The 21014-nt window shown below is 40.6% G+C and overlaps 1 protein-coding gene across 3 annotated transcripts in view; it reads left to right on the top strand.

Annotated features, from left to right (window-relative positions):
• wdr26a (WD repeat domain 26a) overlaps positions 1–19116 on the top strand; it is a 33770-nt gene extending 14654 nt beyond the window's left edge. For 2 of the 3 annotated variants that reach the window (XM_046400870.1, XM_046400869.1), the window contains 4 exons: positions 13854–13932; positions 14373–14502; positions 14879–15073; positions 17227–19116. In XM_046400870.1, coding sequence (XP_046256826.1) covers positions 13854–13932; positions 14373–14502; positions 14879–15073; positions 17227–17249 — 427 coding nt within the window. In that variant the 3' untranslated portion in view covers positions 17250–19116. Of the gene's footprint in view, positions 1–2752; positions 3120–13853; positions 13933–14372; positions 14503–14878; positions 15074–17226 lie in introns of those variants that run through there. The other variant, XM_046400871.1, reaches the window with a different exon arrangement.
• Positions 19117–21014: the final 1898 nt, after the last annotated feature.

Genomic DNA, 21014 nt, shown 5'->3' with positions numbered 1-21014 from the left:
ATTCGTCTCTTGGAAGACCCAGCTCCATTTAAATTTAGAAGTAATGGTTTAACGTCAGTCAGAATTTTGAGGTTATCCCCATTCTTCATTGGTCCATCCACTTTCTACAATGCATCCCTTCTGCTGAGGCAAAACAGCTGCATGACACATTGTCTGGCCTCTCATATTGCTGCTTGATAATTGACTTGTTTTTTTTAGGTGGGCCTTCTTTTTTAGGTGGCTTAAATGCAATGTGCAGCTGCGATGGTCCAGAGCAGTATATTTATTGCTGAGCTTCCCACACTGGTACTCCTGCTGGTCCTCCAAAGTTATGTCTGCTGTGAGCTTTGTTTTCATTATACAGTTTTTTCTTTTTAGAGCATGCCAGGTGGAACTTTTTCTCTCTCTCATCTGTGTGTGGATCACCACACCTGAGTCAACCTTGAAACCCCAACAGAGCGCAGTGAAAAGATTTTCCAGTACTCAGATGTCAACTATACTAGTTTAGTACTGGTGCAAGTGCTAGATTTTACTTTTAACTTCTGACCCACAGCATGTACAAGCAAAATTCTTTTTTCCATGCATTCTATAGACGATTCACATCATTTCTGAACAGGAAGCCACTCATTTTGACTTGATGACTTTTTGATATTTCTACCATGTTCAAAACCTTGAAGTTTTTCTTAGATTTCATATTTGATTCACTGTTCACTGAAATTGAACATTTAATAGTCACAAATTCCTCTTCTATTTGACCAGTATTTAATAACTTTTGAATTTGTATTACTACTACTACTATTACTACATACCACCAAGAAAAAACTGCTATACTAGATACCTGTCTGATAAATGTATGGAGGGAGATGGAGAGAGACAGGAGAGGGGAGAGAGGAGAGACAGGGAGATGGAGGGAGAAGTGCTGAGAAAAGATGGAGCACAAGAGCTCCGGGGGAGAGGGCGAGTTAGTGCTGTCCAGTGATGGGACATGATGAGTGAGTCCCCCTGCTCTGAAAACTCGGTGTCTAAGGATCTCCCCCAGCAATTTAAACGTGTAGCAGCATAACTAGAGGTTGATCTAACTATAGGCTTTGTCAAAAAGGAGGGTTTTAAGTCTTCTCTTAAACATAAAGAGCGAGTCTGCCGTCCGAACTGAGGCTGGTAATTGGTTCCACAGAAGAGGAGCTTGATAACTGAAGGCCCTGGCTCCATATTTACATTTGGAGATTCGTGGTATTACCACCAAGTTTGAATCTAAGGAACGCAGCACCCTAGAGGGTTGATATGGTTCAATGAGATCAGTGATATATGATGGTGCCAGACCATGCAAGGCTTTGTAGGTTAGGAGGAGGATCTTAAATTCTACTCTAAATTTTACTGGGAGCCAATGTAGAGAGGAGAATTTTCTACTTCGAAATTCGGACAAAACTGAAGTTATTGTTCGGGGACCTAACAACACACTAATTATCCAGTGATGTAGTAACTCTAGAGGACTTAACCTTGGCCTCAAGCTCAACTGTAAGGAATGTCGGAGTTATTTTTGATCAGGACATGTCTTTTAACTCACACATAACACACATTTCTTAGACTGCATTCTTTCACTTCCGCAATACTGCAAAAATTAGACACATTTTGAGTCAGAAAGATGCAGAAAAATTACTCCATGCATTTATTATTTCCAGTTTGGATTATTGTAACTCCCTTTTATCAGGTTTCCCCAATAAGTCTCTAAAGATTCTCCAGCTAATTCCAGAACGCTGCTGCACGATTACTCACAAGAACCAGCATTAGAGATCATATTTGTCCCGTACTCCCTTCTCTTCTTACATCTTATATTCATAAGGTGCAGGCTACTTGTGGTTTCTAGAATCTTCAAAAGTAGACCTGTACCGTTAGTTATCAAGCAAGTTATCAAGGGACAGCCGTGGCCTAGAGGTTGGAGAAGCGAAGGTCGGAGGGTCGCTGGTTCGATTCCCCCACCGGACAGGCAGGAAAAAGTTGGGTGGAGTGATTAATGCGAAAAATGCTCCCCCCCTCCATTAGTTGGCTGATGTGCCCTTGAGCAAGGCACTTAACCCCAAGTTTGCTCCCCGGGCACTTGATGCATGTAATTTGCTGGGTGTTGCATGTGTATTCAGCTAAGGATGGGTCAGATGCGAAAGACAAATTCAGTGTCTGTATGTAAAAATATATATAATATATATACTGCCAGTAATGTGAATCTTAATTCTTAATTCTTCTTAATTCTCTACTGTGGAACCATCTTTCGGTTTCGGTCCGGGAGGCAGGCACCCTCTCAACATTTAAGAGTAGACTTAAAACTTTCCTTTTTGATAAAGCTTGTAGTTAGGGCCGGCCTAGGCTGGCCCCTAGTTATGTTGCTGGGGATCTCCCACAATGCACTGAGCTCCCTCTTCCTCTCCATCCCCTTCTGCACACATTTATATCCCGTTATTGCATATTACTAACTCAATTTCTTCCCCAGAGTCCTTGTGCTTTCTCGTCTTGCAGGTTCCCATGGATCGTGGTTGGACCTCCTCCTGCGGTCCTACTTGAAACCTACTGCGATTACTACTGTTTAGTCATAATTCATTTTAATTCTGTTATTACTGTGACTATAGCTACTACCATTATTATTGTTACTACTGTTGTTATCATAATCACTATAGTACCTTCTGTATACTTCATCATTATCATTATCTATATTTCGAATACTTCTGCTGGTATTATTCATGTTGCTACCCATCTCTGTTTTTGATCGTTTCCTCCGGTCAAGGCTGATGGCCGCCAAGGTCTGTGTCCGAGATTTCTGCCTTCTAAAAGGAAGTTTTTCCTTGCAACTGTCGCCAAGTGCTTGCTCATGGGGGAAGGTTGGGTTCTCTGTATTACAAAATTTAATTAAAGAGTATGGTCTAGACCTGCTCTAATTGGGAAGTGTCATGAGATAACTTTTGTTGTGATTTGGGCGTATATCAATAAACTGAATTGAAATTGAATTGAAATGCATGGAATTTCATGGATGAAAAGTGGCGTTGCACAGAATTTGTTACATTGTATTTTAGTACTCTTTGCTCTTGTTCAGTTATAAATGTTTAAGACTGTGTTGTTAATCTCTGTTTTACATAAACTGTCATTGATCAGAATTGGCGTTACTACTACTTGTCTGAGGACACGTGCCTCCAGAGTGTACCAAACGTTCAGAAGTGTCTACCTCATAACTGACTTCAGGTTTTTAAGAGAGATTAAGATGAAGTGAAAAATAACTGAAGCGAGGAGAGGAAACAGGGACAAATGTGTTACCATCTATATTTCTGTGTTGATCAATGTGTAATTTGTTTTATCTGAAAACTTGGGCTATTTGCTCAGTATTTCCACTTTACAAAATCTAAAAAACTAAATTACACTAGTCCCTAAGCTGTAGTTCACATGCTCTGGTTAAGCAGTCTGACTGTTGTGGGAAAGAAGCTGTTTAACAGCCAAGTGGTCCTTGATCTGATGCTTTTATATCTTTTTGCTGACTGCATTAGTGTAAACATGCCATGAGAGGAATGGGTGGGGTCCTTTATGATGTCGTTTGCTCTGCTCAGATAGTGCTCAGTGTCGATGTACTACAGATGTGGCAGCGAGGCATAAACCTTTTTTTTTATAAGCTGTTCTCACTGTCTTCTGGTGTGCTGTTACTAAACCAGGAAGAGATGCAGTCAGTCAGAATGCTCTCAGTGGTGCCTCTGTAAAACAAGGTCATGGGTGCTTCAGTTTGCATAGGGAGTGAAGGCACTGTTGGGCCTCTTTGATGAAAACTGTGAAATTGTCATCTGTCATCCATCAAATGGACCCCAGGAACTTAGTGCTGCTGGTAGACAGTGGGAGATGGTGCTAGTGACCAGTCCTCATAAAGTCAGTTACCATCTCTTTGGACTTATTGATGTTGAGAGCAAGGTTTTGTGTTTTGCACCTGGCTGTTAGCTGCTCAACCTCTTTTCTGTGGGCCAGCTTATTGTTGAAGATGAGGCCGACAACTGTGATGTTGTCTGCTAACTAATGATGTGGTTGGTGTTGATAGTACAGTCATGCGGCAGCGTAAACATTAAAGGGCTCAGTACATACCCTTGTGGTGATCCTGTGCTCACTGTGGTTGTTTTAGATGCTACCAACTCTGTCTGCTGTCTCGCTGTCAGAAAGTCCAAGATTCACTCCAGCATCAAATACTTTTCAATAAGCTGGTGTGGCTATATTATGTAAAGCAGAGCTAAAGTCACATTAAACCATGTTTTTCTGTTGGAAATCAATCTAAATAAGTACTTTGTGGGGTTAGTGACTGATTCAGGTCCAAATGTTGACATTTTAGTGAAAAATATTTGAATTTTACGTTTGTCTTACAGATATGCATGGCGACTGCCCTCTATTCAAATTTGGCTATAGTAACTGAATTACGTGAGTGACTGAACTACAGGCAGGTGATGTTTTGGAGGCAGCTTATGTCACCAACCACCTCATGCCCCCCCAGCTTTGTGTGTTTTAGAGAGTTCTTTGATTTAGCATCAGTTAGTTTTAGTATTCATTAGCTAGTTGGCAAAATGGGTCAACGCTGATTGCTGACCCTCTTCACGCTGTCTGCAGTCAGCTATAGTACTTGGTTGGCAGGAGACAGTGCCCGCCTTTGTGCTGCTCGGTTGTCTGTTACCTCAAACCAGGAGAAAAAGGTGTTGAGGTTATCTGGTAGGGCGGGGTCACTGTTGTCCATACAGTAGGCTTGTAGCCTGTGGCTGCGTGGAATCCCACAAACACCTGTTTTAGGTTGTTCCTTGCTGTTTTGAATGCTTTATTGTCACCATATCTGAATGCAGCATCACAAGGCCTCAGCAAGGAACATACAGTGTGTCCAGAAAGTATTCACACCGTTTCGCTTTTTAAACATTTTGTTATGTTACAGTCTCATTCCAAAATGGATTAAATTAATTTTTTTCCCTCAAAATTCTACACAAAATACCCCAAAATGACAAAGTGAAACAAGTTTGCTGGAATTTTTTCTCAAAAATATAATGTATTCACACCCTGTGATCAATACTTTGTTGAAGCCCCTTTGACAGCAATTACAGCCTCAAGTCTTTTTGAGTATGATCCCATAAGCTTGGCACACTTATTTTTATCCACTTTCTCCCACTCTTCAATGCAGAACCTCTCTGCTTTCCTGCCTGTACAACATCCATTGCACATTTGCCCGTCCTGGGTGAGGGATCCCTTCTCTGTTGCTTCTCTGAGGTTTCTCCCATTTTTTCCTTGTTAAAGGTTTTTGTGTGAGTTTTTCTTAGTCAGTGTGAGGGTCTAAGGGCAGAGGATGATGGTATGAGACAAACTGCTTGTAAAAATGGGCTATACAAATAAAGTTTAAATCATACTTTAAAGGTTAAAGCATGATATCCTCAAGTACTCTTTCACATTTTTGTTTTTATGAGTGATAACGGCCTATAGTGAAGGGCTTTGAACTGCCTACCATAATCAGGTTGAAACCAAGCAGCTGTAAGATTTTTCTTTGTGTTATGCATACTTTTCTCAGTCCGGTTCTTTATCAGATCTCTTAACTCTTAGAATTGGTTTTTTAATGAACATTTTTTTTTAATTTAATACACTTAGAACAAGATAAGAATTAAATATTCTTTTCAGAGCAGCAAGGTTGTATTATATTTACACTATATTGCCGAAGGTATTCAGTCGCCCATCCAAATACTTGAATTCAGGTGTTCCAATCACTTCCATGGCCAGAGGTGTATAAAATCAAGCACCTAGGCATGCAGACTGCTTCTACAAACACTTGTGAAAGATCTCAGGAGCTCAGTGAATTCCAACATGGTACTGTGATAGGATGCCACCTGTGCAACAAGTCCAGTTGTGAAATTTCCTTGCTACTAAATATTCCAAAGTCAACTGCCAGTGGTATTATAACAAACTGGAAGCGATTGGGAACGAAAGCAACTCAGCCATAAAGTGGTGGGCCACGTAAAATGGCAATGTGGGGTCAGCAGATGCTGAGGTGCGTAGTGCGCAGAGGCCAACTTTCTGCAGAGTCAATTGCTACAGACCTCCAAACTTCATGTGGCCTTCAGATTAGCTCAAGAACAGCACGTAGAGAGCCTCATGGAATGGGTTTCCGAGCAGCTTCATCCAAGCCATACATCACCAAGTGCAGTGCAAAGCGTTAGATGCAGTGGTGTAAAGCGTGCCACCACTGGACTCTAGAGCAGTATTTCTACTCTTTCCCTGGAAAGAACTGAAAAAGGGCATCCAGCTGGCAAAACACAGGTACAAGCAGTGCATTGAGGAGCACTTCAATGACAACGATCCACGTAACATGTGGAAAGGCATCAGGACCATTACGGACTATAAGCGCAATGACCAGACTTTGCCTGACACCTTAAACAGCTTCTTCACACGCTTTGAGTCCCCAAGCAGCAGAAGAACTACACATCTTCCTCCGCCAGAGGTGCAGCAGCAGCCTCTCATCCTGCAGCTGCGCCAAGTGACCTCCTCCTTGAGGAAGATCAGCACGGCTTCAGGTCCAGACAAGGTGTCTTCAGCGCACTCTGAAGTCATGCGCTGACCAACTGGCAGAAGTCTTTCTGGACATCTTCAACCTGTCCATGTAGCTGTCCACAGTCCCTGTGTGCCTGAAGTCCTCCATCATTGTGCCTGTGCCCAAGAAATCAACCATCACCTGCCTCAACGACTACCGACCTGTCACTCTGATCCCGGTTATCATGAAGTGCTTCGAGAGGATCCTCCTAAGATACATCAAGGACTTCATCCCCGCTGGCCTGGACAGCCCTGCAGTTTGCCGTTTTACAGGGAGAACCGTTCTACAGAGGGTGCTGTCTCGTTAGCATTTCACACGGCCCTGACTCACCCTATTTGTGGACTTCAGCTCAGCCTTCAATACCGTCCCCCCGGATATGCTGGCCCTGAAGCTCCACAACCTGGGTTTGTCAACTTCACTCTGCTCCTGGATCAGGGATTTCCTCACCAACAGGCCCTAGGTGGTGAGAATAGGGGAGTCTACATCTGCCCCACTGATCCTCAACACTGGCACGCCGCAAGGTTGTGTGCTCAGCCCTGCCTTATTCACCCTTTTCACGCGTGACTGCTCTGCTATCCACCCTACAAACATGGTCGTTAAGTTTGCGGACGATACCACTGTGGTGGGTCTCATATCTAACAATGACGAGACTACGAGATGAGGTCCAACGAACTGTTTGTACCGCTTCCATCAGGAAAGCAGTACAAGAACATCGACAAGCACAAACAGACTCAGGGACAGCTTCTTCCCCAGAGCTGTAAAAGCAATAACCCCCCTGCAGTGAAAGACTCACATCCCATCCCCCTACAGGACTTCACACATGCGCCCTCCCCCCTTTAGCCACATACACACACAAACCATCACTCACAGCATGCCAGAGACTGGTACTAAGTGCACTATTTACTTTGTGTTTTATATTTTTCTTAAGTGTTCATTTTTAATTTTTCTGCTGTTATTTATACGTGTGCATTTAAGCTGAGAATCTGTACAAAATTTCGTTAGGAGGACTGGCCTGCACAGAGTCCTGACCTCAACCCAACAGAGCACCTTTGGAATGAATTAGAGCAAAGACTGTGAGCCAGGCCTTCTCGTCCAACATCAGTGTCTGACCTCACAAATGAAATGGTCACTTGTGAAATGGTCAAAAATACCCATAAACACACTCCTAAACCTTGTGGAAAGCCTTGATCGGATACTTTTGGCAATATAGTGTAATCTGTCTAATATCTCACTGGAAACCAATCTCTAATTTCAGTAAAGTAAATAATATTCCTCAGTAAAGTTTAGAAAGAACAAAGAATGTAGACATCTCAGTATCAGTCTTTCCTAATGTGATTCACTGACAGCATGTACCTCTAGTAGAGAAAGGAAGGGCTAGCAACTCAGCTGCTAGTGACATTTACAAGAGTTAGACACATTTTATGATGTGGTGCATTAAGATATTCAGTTTATACATACAGACAGCTTTCATTTTAGCTTGTTCCTAAAAATTTGTTGTTACCTGTGGTTGTGGAAACACAACTGCAGACAGAGCACATGGAAATATGGCTTCTACTTTACTACTTTTTACTCAAAGTAAAATGTTCACCCACTGTCCTCCTTGGCCTCTCAGCTCTGTTGTCCTTTCTTGTCAAACACACAGAGGACATAGGCCTGTGAATGGGCCTGACCACACCCACTATGCAACTGGCTTACCCTAAGTGACCGGGAGAATATATATTTTTCTTAACTGTTATTTTTAAATTTTAAAATAAAATGCACAATAGACTAAAACGGTGCTTCACTTTCTTAAAAGTAAATGATAACAGTTATTAGGCCATATCGTGTGGATGAACCACAACAACCCGTTTTATGTTGGACCAGGCCCACACACATGATATCAAGGTTATTCACCATCAAATGATGGCCAAAAAAACTTGTTTGAAATCTAGTAAATATTGCAGACTTCAGATAAATTAATTAATTGTTATAACACAACAGACATTGATTTATAAATCATTTCAGTTCAATTCAGTTTATTTATACAGCGCCAATTTACAACAAAAGTTATCTCATGACATTTTCCAATTAGAGCAGATCTAGACCATACTATACTTAAATTTTGTAATACAGAGAACCCAACCTTCCCCCATGAGCAAGCACTTGGCGACAGTGGCAAGGAAAAACCTTGGAGCAGACCATGGCTCTAGGTGGGTGGCCATCTGCCTTCACCAGTTGGGTTGAGAGAGAGGGTGCTGGGGCCTGGGGTGGGGGGGCAAGAGAAGAAGCACACAAACAGAACCTGGGTAGCAACAGCAACAATACCAAAAGTATTGGAACTATAGATATAGTAGTAACAATAATAATGGTAGTAGCTGTAGTCACAGTAGTAATAGAATTAAAATAAATAACAACTAAACAGTAGTAATTGCAGTAGGTTTCAAGCAGGACCGCAGCAAGGTGGTCCAACCACAATCCATGGGAACCTACGAGACGAGAAAGGATTCTGGGGAAGAAGTTGAGTAAGTAACATGCATTAATGGGACATAAATGTGTGCAGAAGGAGAGGGAAGGTAGAGGAGCTTGATAACTAAAGGCTCTGGTTCCTAATCTACTTTTGAAGATTCTAGGAACCATAAGTAGCTCTGCATCTTAGAAAAGCAAAGCTCAGGGCTTTATATGTGGAGAGAAGAATTTTAAACTCTATCCTGGATTATATAGGTAGCTAATGTAGAGAAGGCAGTACGAGGGAAATATGATCTCTAATGCTGGTTCTTGTGAGTAATCGTGCAGCAGCGTTCTGAATTAGCTGGAGAGTCTTTAGAGACTCATTGGAGCAACCCAATAAAAGGGAGTTACAATAATCCAGCCTAGAGGTAATAAATGCATGGACTAATTTTTCTGCATCTTTCTGACTCAAAATGTGCCTACGGTAATTTTTGCAGTATTGAGGAAGTGAAAGAATGCAGTCTAAGAAATGTGTGTTATGTGTGAGTTAAAAGACATGTCCTGATCAAAAATAACTCCGACATTCCTTGCAGTTGAGCTTGAGGCCAAGGTTAAGTCCTCTAGAGTTACTACATCACTGGATAATTAGTGTGTTGTTTAGGTCCCCGAACAATAACTTCAGTTTTGTCTGAATTTGAAAGTAGAAAATTGCAAGTCATCCAGGTTTTTATGTCTTTAAGACAGGCCTGAAGTTTGGCTAGGTGATTTGTTTCATCTGGTTTAAGTATAACTATGCGTCATCTGCATAACAGTGAAAATGTATGGAGTGTTTTCTAATAATATCACCAATGGGGAGCATATAAAGGGTGAAAAATATTGTCCCGAGCACAGAACCTTGGGGAACTCTGAGACTCACTGTTGTATGGATGATGCATCATTAACATGAATAATTGAGATCGAGCTGATAAATAGGACTGAAACCAGCTTAATGCAGTCCATTTAATGCCAGTTAAGTGTTCCAATCTGTGTAGTAAGATAGAATGGTCAGTGGTGTCAAATGCAGCACTATGGTCTAACAGTACAAGGGCAGAGATGAGTCCCTTGTCTGATGCAAGTAGGTCATTTGGGACTTTGACCAGTGCCATCTCTGTGCTATGATGAGCTCTAAAGCCAGATTGCAAATCCTCAAATAAACTATTACTATGTAGAAAGTCACATAGCTTATTGAGGACTGTTCTCTCAAAGATCTTGAAGAGAAGTGGAAGGTTGGATATTCATCTATAGCTGTTTAAAACCTCTGGGTCAAGTGTGTGCTTTTTAAGGAAAGGTTTGACTACAGCTACTTTAAAGGACTGGGGTACATAGTCTGTTATTAGACAAGACAAGACCCTCACATCAACAGAGGAAAAACTCCCAGAAAAACCTTTAACAGGGAAAAAGTAGGAAAAATCTCAGGGTAAGGATTTTGTATCCTGACAAGAGAGAATTACAGTAGAACAGTCTAGAAGTGATGAATGCGTGGATCAATTTCTTAGCATCACTCTAAGGAAGTATGTTCCTTATTTTAACTATGCTACGGAGGTGAAAGAAGGCAGTCCTAGCGATTTGTTTTATATGGGAATTGAAGGACAGGTCCTGGTGAAAAATGACTCCAAGGTTCCTCACCACTGTAATAGAGTTAAAGGTGATGTCATCCAGGGTGGTGGCAAGAAAAGGAGTCCCTGAGATGTTTAGGTTCAAATACAGTAACTTTTTATTAAGTAATAAGAAGAGTGCTTCCGGATAATATAGAATACTGAACCCTGAGGTACACCATAAGTAGCTTTACTGTACTCAGAGCAATTGTGATTAATGTTAACAAACTGATACCTGTCAGATAGATATGACTCGAACCATCGAAGGGCGGATCCTTTAATCCCAATTTCATGGTCCAGTCTCTGGAGAAGAATGTTGTGATCAGTGGTATCAAATGCAGCACTGAGATCTAGAAGTACAAGTATGGAGACAAGACCTCTGTCGGATGCTAGGAGAAGGTTGTTAGAAACTTTTATCAGTGCCGTTTCAGTACTATGGTATTCTTTAAATCCAAGTTGGAAAGCTTCAAAAAGGTCGTGAGAGTGGAGCTGTCGATTTAGCTACTCTAAGACAACCTTCTCAAGGATATTGGAGATGTATAGAAGGTTGGATATAGGTCTAAATTTAACTATTACATCTGGGTAAACGGAAGGTTTCTTTAGTAGTGGTTTGATGACAGCCACCTTAAAGGCCTGTGGTTATGACCTGTGACTAAAGAGAGATTGATCTGGTTCATTATAGAAATGTTAACTAAGCAACTAACTTCCTTAAGCAGTCTTGTTGGGACCGGGTCAAGTAGACATGTGACTTGGATGAGGCAATGACTGAAGTTAACTCTGAGTGGTTAATGAGGGAGAAGTTGTCCAATACATAACATAGGTGTGGAGGTTGGTATAAGAGAAACTGTATTTGTTGGAGTATTACCGCCAATCCTCGCTCTGATGTTCACAATCTTATCAGTGAAGAAAGTTAAGAAATCATCACTGCTGAGAGTCGAGGGGATGCATGACTCAACTGCCCTATGGTTTTTAGTTAGCCTGGCTACAGTATTAAAGAGGAATCAAGGATTATTCTTGTTCCTTTCTATTAATGAGGAGTAATATGCCCTTCTGGTGCTACCAAGTTCTTTTTTATAAATTAATAAACTATTTTTCCAGGTTTGACGGTCTTCTGCACATTGGCTGGACTGTGGCTACTCTAAATTGCCCCTAGGTGTGAGAGTGTGTGGTTGTTTGTCTTTGTGTGTTGGCGACCAGTCCAGGGTGTACCCCGCCTCTCACCCGTAGTCAGCTGGGATAGGCTCCAGCCCCCCACGACCCTGACGGATAAGCGGTATAGAAAATGGATGGATGGATGGAAGAAGTGATGTTGCAGTGCTATCTACAAGAAGGTCTACGTGTGAGAGAGTGAAATTGGCATAGTTGCCCTCCATTGTATTAATGTAGGGCGTAATGGCAAGCACTGCTGGAATGATTTCTTTAAATTTAGATACAACAGTGTCAGAAAGACGTGCTGTAGTGGAATTTTTTCCTAGGCAAAGTATAGTTTGATAAAGTAAATTCACATGTTATTAAAGAGTGGTCAGGATTTGGGGGAAAACTGTAAGGTGGTCAACCTCAATGCCATAGGTTAGTACCAGGTCTAGGATATGATTAAAAGAGTGAGTGAGTTTATTTACCCTCTGGGAGAAGCTGATTGAGTCTACCAGTGATTTGAATGCTGAAACTAGGCAGTTATTTTCAACATCCACATGAATGTTAAAGTCTCCCACTATAATTACTTTGTCTGAGTTTATTGCTAAGTATGATAGAGAGTCAGGGAATTTATCTAAGAACTCAGAATAAGGCACAGGGAGATAGTACACCACAGCTAATAAGCGTGGTTTATCTGCTCTCCAGTCTGGGTGTGACACTAAGGATAAGGATAAGAGTTTCAAATGAGGTGTATTTAGCAGAAGGTTTAGGGTTAATATGCAGATGTGACTGATAAACTGCTGCCATTCCTCTTCCTCTACCAGTATTTCTGGGAACTGGGAGCAGTTAATGTAGCACAGAGGGGTTGATTCATTTAAACTGATAAATTCATCCTGCTGCAACCAGGTGTCTGTGAGTGACATTACATCAATATGGTGATCAAGTATCAGACCTTAGCATAATTATACACCAACGTTAACTTTAGTGATCTCCGACTGAACAGGCTTGGCTCTCATTTTCCTACACAGTCTTATTGAATGGTCTTACTGGTTTCGCTTTGCCAGCAGCTTCAGATTAGCTTCGATGTTGCCCACTCTGGCCCCAGGGAGGCACCTAACTTTGGACTACAGAGACGCGACGGGGCTGGTGGTGAACCACGGGCCGTTGCTTTGATCTATGCTCCCTTTGCACTGTAACCCAGCTGGCCTGGCGTCCCAGCTTCTCAGGAGCTAGCAGTGGCTAAGCTAGGTTGCTCCGCACCGGCTACAGAGCTAGGCAAGGCAAGCTACAGAGGCTAATGGTTTACTATACATGGTGCGGAGCCGGGATTCCAAAACACTAAGCCTCACCTACACTTGTTACAAGTATCATTATCAGTAAACGAGGCAGAGGAGTAGGTGGTCATCAGGCACACGGAGCAGGAGAGAGATGAGGAAGTGAAGGGAGAGAGAAAAGCCATTCTAGGCTCCTGTGTTTGAAGGTAGATAGCCAACTTTAATAAAAAGGAGCCGTCGGATTCATGTTGTTTTCCAGCTGTGTAGAATGCAGATGCAGGCACTGTCTAATTTAATAGCTACAAAAGATTTCATATTGAGATTTTAAAAAACTTGGCAAAGATTTTGGAACATTTGAAGATAAGCAGTATTGATGAAACACTAGTATGACTAAACCATGAAGAGGGCACAGTCAGGCCAAATATATTGTGACAGTGCTATATAATTTCATTGAAACAAGATTGGCCCCGGTGTAAGTACAAGCTTAGTTAGCCTCCAAACAGAGACAGACATAGATTTTACCTGGTAAGAAAATAACAGTTGTTTGTAGTCATTTGCCCTCACAGAATTAAAATGTATAATGTCTAAAACTATTCAGTTTTTTTTAAACAGCATTCAATTTAATGACTTGATTGAATGAACTAAACAGCGTTGTATTAGCATAACATCCAGGGAAGGAACAGGATACCAATGAAAGAGGGAGACGTATATACATGCCTGGTTCACAGACTGAGTCACATTAAACATGTGGCTGTGTATGTTTAACCTGCCCATCTTGAAGCCTCTGTGTGCACCAGTATTTGGCTGCGGATGATGTTGTGTGTTGTGTCGTTGCAGAGTGCAGGAGGACCACCCCATCATGTCTTTCACTGTTTCCAAAAATGGAAGGTTAGCTCTGCTCAATGTTGCTACTCAGGTGAGCAGCACTTTCTTTCACCTTTCACTCCACAATATACAACCCTGATTTCAGTTGGAACACTGTGTAAAATGTAAATAAAAACATAATGGAATCAATTAGAAACGAACAGTGTAACAACACATCAACAAATTAATGGTTTTACAAAGTGTTCCTGAGCCCATGTAGTGTCATCCTTTGCACAATCATGTGTATCATGACAAAGTGTTGAACCTCATCCCATCCTTGCTTGTTAACAACAGAGCCTTTCCTTCACCTATTACCCATAAACCTGTTTACCTGTGGAATGTTCCAAATTAGGTAAAAAGGTATTTTTGAGTATTTCACAGCAGTCTTTTGTTTGCCCTCATTCTGATATTGTTTGTAATGTGTTGCTGCTCCATGAGCAGTTTAGTTTGATGTTTTTGAAATGTGTGTCTCATTACATAATGTGCTTGTAGGGAGTGCATCTATGGGACCTGCAGGACCGGGTGCTGGTGAGGAAGTACCAAGGGGTGACCCAAGGTTTCTACACCATCCACTCCTGCTTTGGAGGGTACAATGAAGACTTCATCGCTAGTGGCAGTGAAGGCAAGACAACATAATTATTTTTTTGTGTGCTGAGACAACAGACAGATTTAAAAAAGAACATCTCTGTGGTGAATTATGCTTCTTGGAAGACATGCGTATACATTTCGGCAAAGCAACACAGAGAAGGCTGTTAAAATGAGTCGATGCAGTTTTCTTAAACCTCAACAAAATCTCATGCGGAAATTCATGTCAAATAGTTTAAAACCAAACAAAAGTAGTATAATTGTACATGATACTTACAGCACAAGTATATAACAAACAAACAGGCAAGATACAGATGTACACAAGTATTCCACATGGTGAGTAAACAGATTTTAATTTGCAAAGTTGCCTCGTCTACGTGTAGCAGCTGGTGAAGTGTCCTGTCTCCTGTCAGACCACAAAGTTTACATCTGGCACCGACGTAGTGAGCTGCCTATCGCAGAGCTCTCTGGTCATACTCGCACAGTCAACTGTGTGAGCTGGAACCCCATCCTCCCCGGATTGCTGGCCAGCGCCTCTGATGATGGGACAGTCCGAATCTGGGGACCCGCACCCTTTCTGGATGTTCAAGATGCAGAAGGACTCAGTGGTATGAACATGAATGATAGTTTTTGTGTTTATATTTTTTTGAAATGCTGTGAAAGAGCGGGCAGCATGGTGGTGCAGTGGTTAGCACTGTCGCCTCATAGCAAGAGGGTTCCAGGTTCGAATCTCGGTCTGGGCCCTTCTATGTGGAGTTTGCATGTTCTCCCTGTGCCTGCGTGGGTTTTCTCCGGGTACTCCGGCTTCCTCCCACAATACCAAAAACATGCACATTAGGTTAATTGGCTACTCTACATTGCCCCTAGGTGTGAGTGTGAGAGTGTGTGGTTGTTTGTCTTTGTGTGTTGGCCCTGCGATTGACTGGCGACCAGTCCAGGGTGTACCCTGCCTCTCGCCCGTAGTCAGCTGGGATAAGCTCCAGCTCCCCCGCGATCCTGACGGATAAGCGGTATAGAAAATGGATGGATGGATGGATGTTGTGAAAGAGCAGAAAGCAGGATTTAACTGCAGACATCACGTCAGCTTTGTGATTTTTAATGTCTCTAAGGATGTTTGAGTTGTGTTGTTGGAATGAAAAGAGAAACAGATGTGCGAATCATCTACATAAAATAGGAAGCTGATATGCTGCTTTTGAAAAAATTGACCCAGAAGTAGTGTATGGAGATCAACAGACCAAGCACTGAACATGAGTGAACTGGGTTGTGCAGGATTTACAGTTTTCATTAGCCGGTTCAGAAAGATAGGATAAAATCAGTCTGAGAACACAATGCTTAAAAATCAGTTTCTTCAGAAAACTGAAAATTTGCAAGTTCCATTTTTCTTGATAACATTAATATCATCCAACATTAAAAACGGCTACTGACTGTTAGGCTATGTGCTTATAAGTAAGCACAGAATAAGTGCCTATGGTATGCACTTTATGGACAGCAATTAGGTGATAATAAAACTAAATTGTCATAAAGTTATCTGTGTACATTTACAATAATCATTTAAAAGCAGCACGGGGAGGAGCTTAAAAAAAGCTGTTTGCAGATCAAGAATTATATTTATGTTTCACAATTAGATCTTTTGCACATACATAGTTTTTCATGAGATCCTTCAGTTTTTAAAGCTCAGTTCTGTAGCCTTCTATTTGCATTGTACTCTGTGACAAGTTTTCTTTCATGAAATTCTTGCCTCATTTAGTCAGGACTGTGATGACATTTTGTAACTGTTGAGTCTTAAAGGAGCTGCTGTGTCTCAAATAAATGGGAGAGTTACAAAATAGGAGCACACTACAGTCTGTGCAAACAACATGTTTTGCCTAATCTGGCTGCTCCGAACAGATCAAAAATTAATCTATACAATATTCTCTGTGAGGAATTGTTATGTGATGGCTAGTACACCCTTATTCTTATTCTACCTTATTCTTCAGTCAGAAAGAATGCAGCTCTTCCAGAATGATGAGTATTTTATTTCCAATCCAACCACAGATATCAATAATCTGTAACTCAGTTTACATTCAATAGTAATGTGTTGTGTTGTGGTATATTGTCAACAACGCACAACTGGACTCAACTGGTTTGGAAGTTACACACCACTTAGGTACTTCAGTAATAGCAGAACATGCATGCACAAGCAGTGGCAGGGAATTTAGTACATTCTCATTTCTTTTATTTGGTGAAGACACACCCACATGAACCTCTCCAAAATCACATACCCCTCTAGTCACTAGCTGCTCATCTAACAGAATAAAAACTGAGTGAGTGTAGCATCTGTAATCCAGATAGTTGTTTCCAATATTTTGTCCAGCCTGTTTATATCAGTCAGAGTAGACTGAATATTGGAATATAGGAACGCCTCTCATTACAACCCAATACAATTCAACAGTGGCACAAAGTACAACCTTCAAAATGCCCTCTTGTAAACGGTTTTGAAAAATAACTGGATATTATACCCTTCATTTATTGCTGACTGTACACTCAGTGTATGCAACAGGAAAAGCAAAGTGCTTGTCGCTCTGCTGTCAAGACTGGACAATAAAGTATGTTTGACGCCGTGTGATGCTGGTGATTTGATTTTCCATCATCCGCATGCTCACTAGAACTTTCTCCTGTGGAGAGTGAGTGAGTTAAGCCATTTCCATGAGCAGCTTCAGGTCTAAACAGAGCAGCAAGTGATGTTGATGATGTGACCTCTGTCTTTTTCCTGCCCTGTCAGAATGTTGCAGCATGGACAGCTGATGATCTGCTGCTCTGAACCTGAGGAGAATTAACACTCTACTTGAATGGATGAAGCAGGGAAAGCTTTGACGATTGGACAGCTGCTTCCAAGTGGCGGTGCCAGTGATGTTGTGTGTTTTCTGTGTCACAACATAGGGATGTCAGACTCATTGAGATTTGAGTCGACCAGGTGAAGTTTGGTTCCACAACCTACTCCATCCAGGACCACCCACTTCCTATTATTTATTTTCCAACATTATTTATTTATGAATAATTCTCTTACTTGTGGTAGGCTGTGACATAGCAGTGTCTATGGAGGGCGTGTGTTTCCATCAGTCCAGTTGTCTGAGCTACTCTTTCATCTAGTGAACCTTTGAAGAAATTTTACCTACAGGGACATTTGATGTAACACCCACTTGAAATAAAGTAAAAATTCTGTTATCCCATTTTTTTTTATGCAGAATATTTTCATGGTATGCTAAGTGGTTGGCTGCCCTCTGATGTGTGGAAAACTATGGAGTTCAAAAGATTGTGTGAGTGTAGTTTTCTTATGCCATCAGTAAAGATTTCCTCTTTCAGTTGCTGTTACAACCTGTGCTCTGGTTTCATATTTGCTATCGATTTGTTTCCATTGCAGCAGTTGCCATTTTTTTTCCATTCATATGATTTTCTCTTGCTTTACTTTAATTGTTACATGTTGTCAGTTTCATTTATCTGTTCTTTTTTTTAAATTTATTGCAATTAAAGCTGTAATATTTAAAAAGAAAGACTCAACTAAAAAGTGAGGCTGGTGTTCTGTATGTTTCATATTAACAAATCCTTTGAAAAGACCACAACAATCACCTGGCTCTGCTGATGAAACACACAAATAATCCTAACCCTAACTCTATCCCACAAAATAATGTAGTTAAAAAAAACAGCTCCATCATTTTCTAAAACAGCTGTTTTCTAGTTTTCAATATACATTACTCGACCAAGGAGAAATAGTGTGTTTGTTGGGGACTATTTTCAGTGGTGGATTAATCTGCATTTGGAACTCTAGTGAGTAATTGTGGCAGCAGGAGAGTGTGTGTGGGACTGAGTGAAAATGATGTGTTTTTAATGGAGCACTATGGCATAGAGGAAGAATATATATCAGACTTTCATACATCTTTGGAGGAAGATTTACATTTTTTGTGTTGGGATTTGTTCATAATTTTAAAAAATGAAACTGCCAGCCTTCTCACACAAGACACTCTGTAACACATTTTAACAGGTAGCACATTTGTACAGAAGTGTAACATGAAGTTGTTATGAACAAAGTGTTTCCTTTCAGAGAGTCAAAACAATCTTGCCTGATGTGATGTTCTATGTAATGTGCTGTATATTTCTGTGTTTGGCATGTATTATGAGGCAGTGTACAGTGGCAGACAGGATGACGTGTGCTTCACAGGGTTCTCATACCGATTTTTTACCTGTCAGCATAATTATAACAACCTCATAACAAATTTGCTTGACTGTGCTACTGTTGTAATACAAAGCAGCACGTTTGTTAAAGTAAGAATTATTTTTCTGGTCCTGGAGGGTAACTCCAGGACTATCAGGACAGTGGGGACCCTGACTCCATCACAGCCAACTTTGTCATCACAGAGCACACACACTTGTGCTGCATAGATGTAAAAAACACACATACACACTTGATTTAATCACACGTGATATAGTTTTTTCTTTATTTATTAGTACTTCAGGCTTCTCTTTTTTCTCACTGTAGAAACCAGTGTAGAAACTTTTGTTTGCTTGCAGGCAGTTTTTCCGTTTCAAATGTGTTATAACAAAAAGTGATTGTACTGTTCTGTATTGTTCTGTAGGGGAAGTGTTATTTTAAATAAAGCATTCAGGGTTTTAAAAATGTCATTTACTTTGATACATCCCTCAGTTGATCGATACTCCTTCCTACGTCTGACAGGTGTCTCAATGCACTGACCAGCACCTAAAAAAAACCCTCACAGCCTGTGTTCATGGACATTGCATGCTTTTTTTTTCTAAGCAAATGAAAGTGGTTCTCAGATTTTACTTCAGCCTGGTATGTGGACTTAAACTAATCATTTAAGGTTCAGTTGTGACTTGTCAGAGTGGCATATCAGAACACTTTTACAGATAAAACATCAGTTTCAATACAAATATCTATATAATATTAGCATAATTACCATATGATGTTAAAAGTTAATGTATGTTTTCAGTGTGGAGAGCTTTTCCCAAATTGATTGTCCACTCCAATGGACACAGATCCCTTTCCTGAAAACATGACATAATCATTATTCTGATCATTCTCTGCTATGTGCCTGTTGGAGGATTGGTTAATTACATTTTTAAAACAACACTTCATTCATTTCATTCTGGCCCATGACTTTACAGTTTTATTGATTTTCAGCCACAGCAGACAGCTTGTTTCAGATTTTAAAAAGCTATATTAAGGCACAAAGGACTAGCTGACAGACATAGTTTGATTCTAGCTTTGAATGTAGTGGAGCATTTAGCAGCTGAAGATATATTTTTCTCATGAGTTGGAAGAGATGAAAACAATGCTAAAAGGGAGTTCATGTTGTGCTTGGTAATGTTTCTTGGAAATGAAGTCCAAATCTTGATCAGTAGCATTAATATAATAGATCATGTGACTGCTCTCATGATGAGCTGCTTTGGCACTTTGATTGCTGTCAGAACAATTTTACAGGAGTTGAACTGATTAGGAATTAGAATTGTTTATGAAATGAAACCTGGTAAAATGGCTCACAAAGTACATTAAGGTACTGTAATTCATTTCAATCAAAAGTACTTGATCATAAAAAGATTTAACATGTATTACTGCCTGAAATCCAACCAAAATTAATTGATTGTATGAGTTATATTTGTGATGCATCTATACAGTTTATTACATGTAATAGCCTGTTTCCAGGAACACTGATGTCCCGTTTGATGACACTGATGTCAGTTTTACGATCATTAAAACCTGAATTTCTCTCTTTTGTCTGCAGTGTCAGTTTGCATTGAGAATGATGACAATTTTATTTTAATATATAGTATTATTGTGTGTAGTACCTTTTATGTGTTAATGTGGAACAGAGTTCAATTACCCCTACATAACACGTGTAAATCATAATTATTTATTATAAGCATGTGTTTAGAGTTCACTTCTAAATGTCTTGGTCATGATCGAGATAAGGTTGGACTTTGGACTTTTGTAGACATAAATCTGAAAGCAGCTTTGAAGTGAAAAATTCAGTCATCAACACTCAAATAAAGTTAGAAACTGCTTTACCTTTTAAGTATCCATTTATAAATATACACAAATATACTTTCCTCAACAGGGTGTAATAATAAAATACTAAATCATTAGAAATGTTTATTTTGGACACTCTGCTAGCTAACCTGGTAGATCATGTACAAAGAAGCAGTGTCCTCACAAGAAACCAGTTTGATTCCAACCTGTGGCCCTCTGCTCAATGTTTCAAGTCCTGTGTCCATTTCTCTCTCCCACCTCCATTTCTTTTAAGTCTAAGCTCAGGTGAGTAACTGGCAGCATGGTGCCTCAGTGGTTATCAGTGTCTCCTTACCAAAGGTCCTGGTTTCAAATCCCGACTGGAAGGGGATTATGTTCTCCCCATGTTTGTATAGGTCTCCATCAGTCACATCGGTTTCTCTCAACAGTTTGCCTACTGATTCTAGTACTGATGGGTCATAGACAGATTTCAACTGTGCATTATACTGTGTGTGACTGTGTATGTTGCAATAAAAACTGGATTAAAGACG

The sequence above is a fragment of the Scatophagus argus genome, chromosome 9 (assembly GCF_020382885.2).
Source record: "Scatophagus argus isolate fScaArg1 chromosome 9, fScaArg1.pri, whole genome shotgun sequence".
NCBI lineage: Eukaryota > Metazoa > Chordata > Actinopteri > Scatophagidae > Scatophagus > Scatophagus argus.
This window is presented reverse-complemented; position numbering and strand designations above follow the sequence as displayed.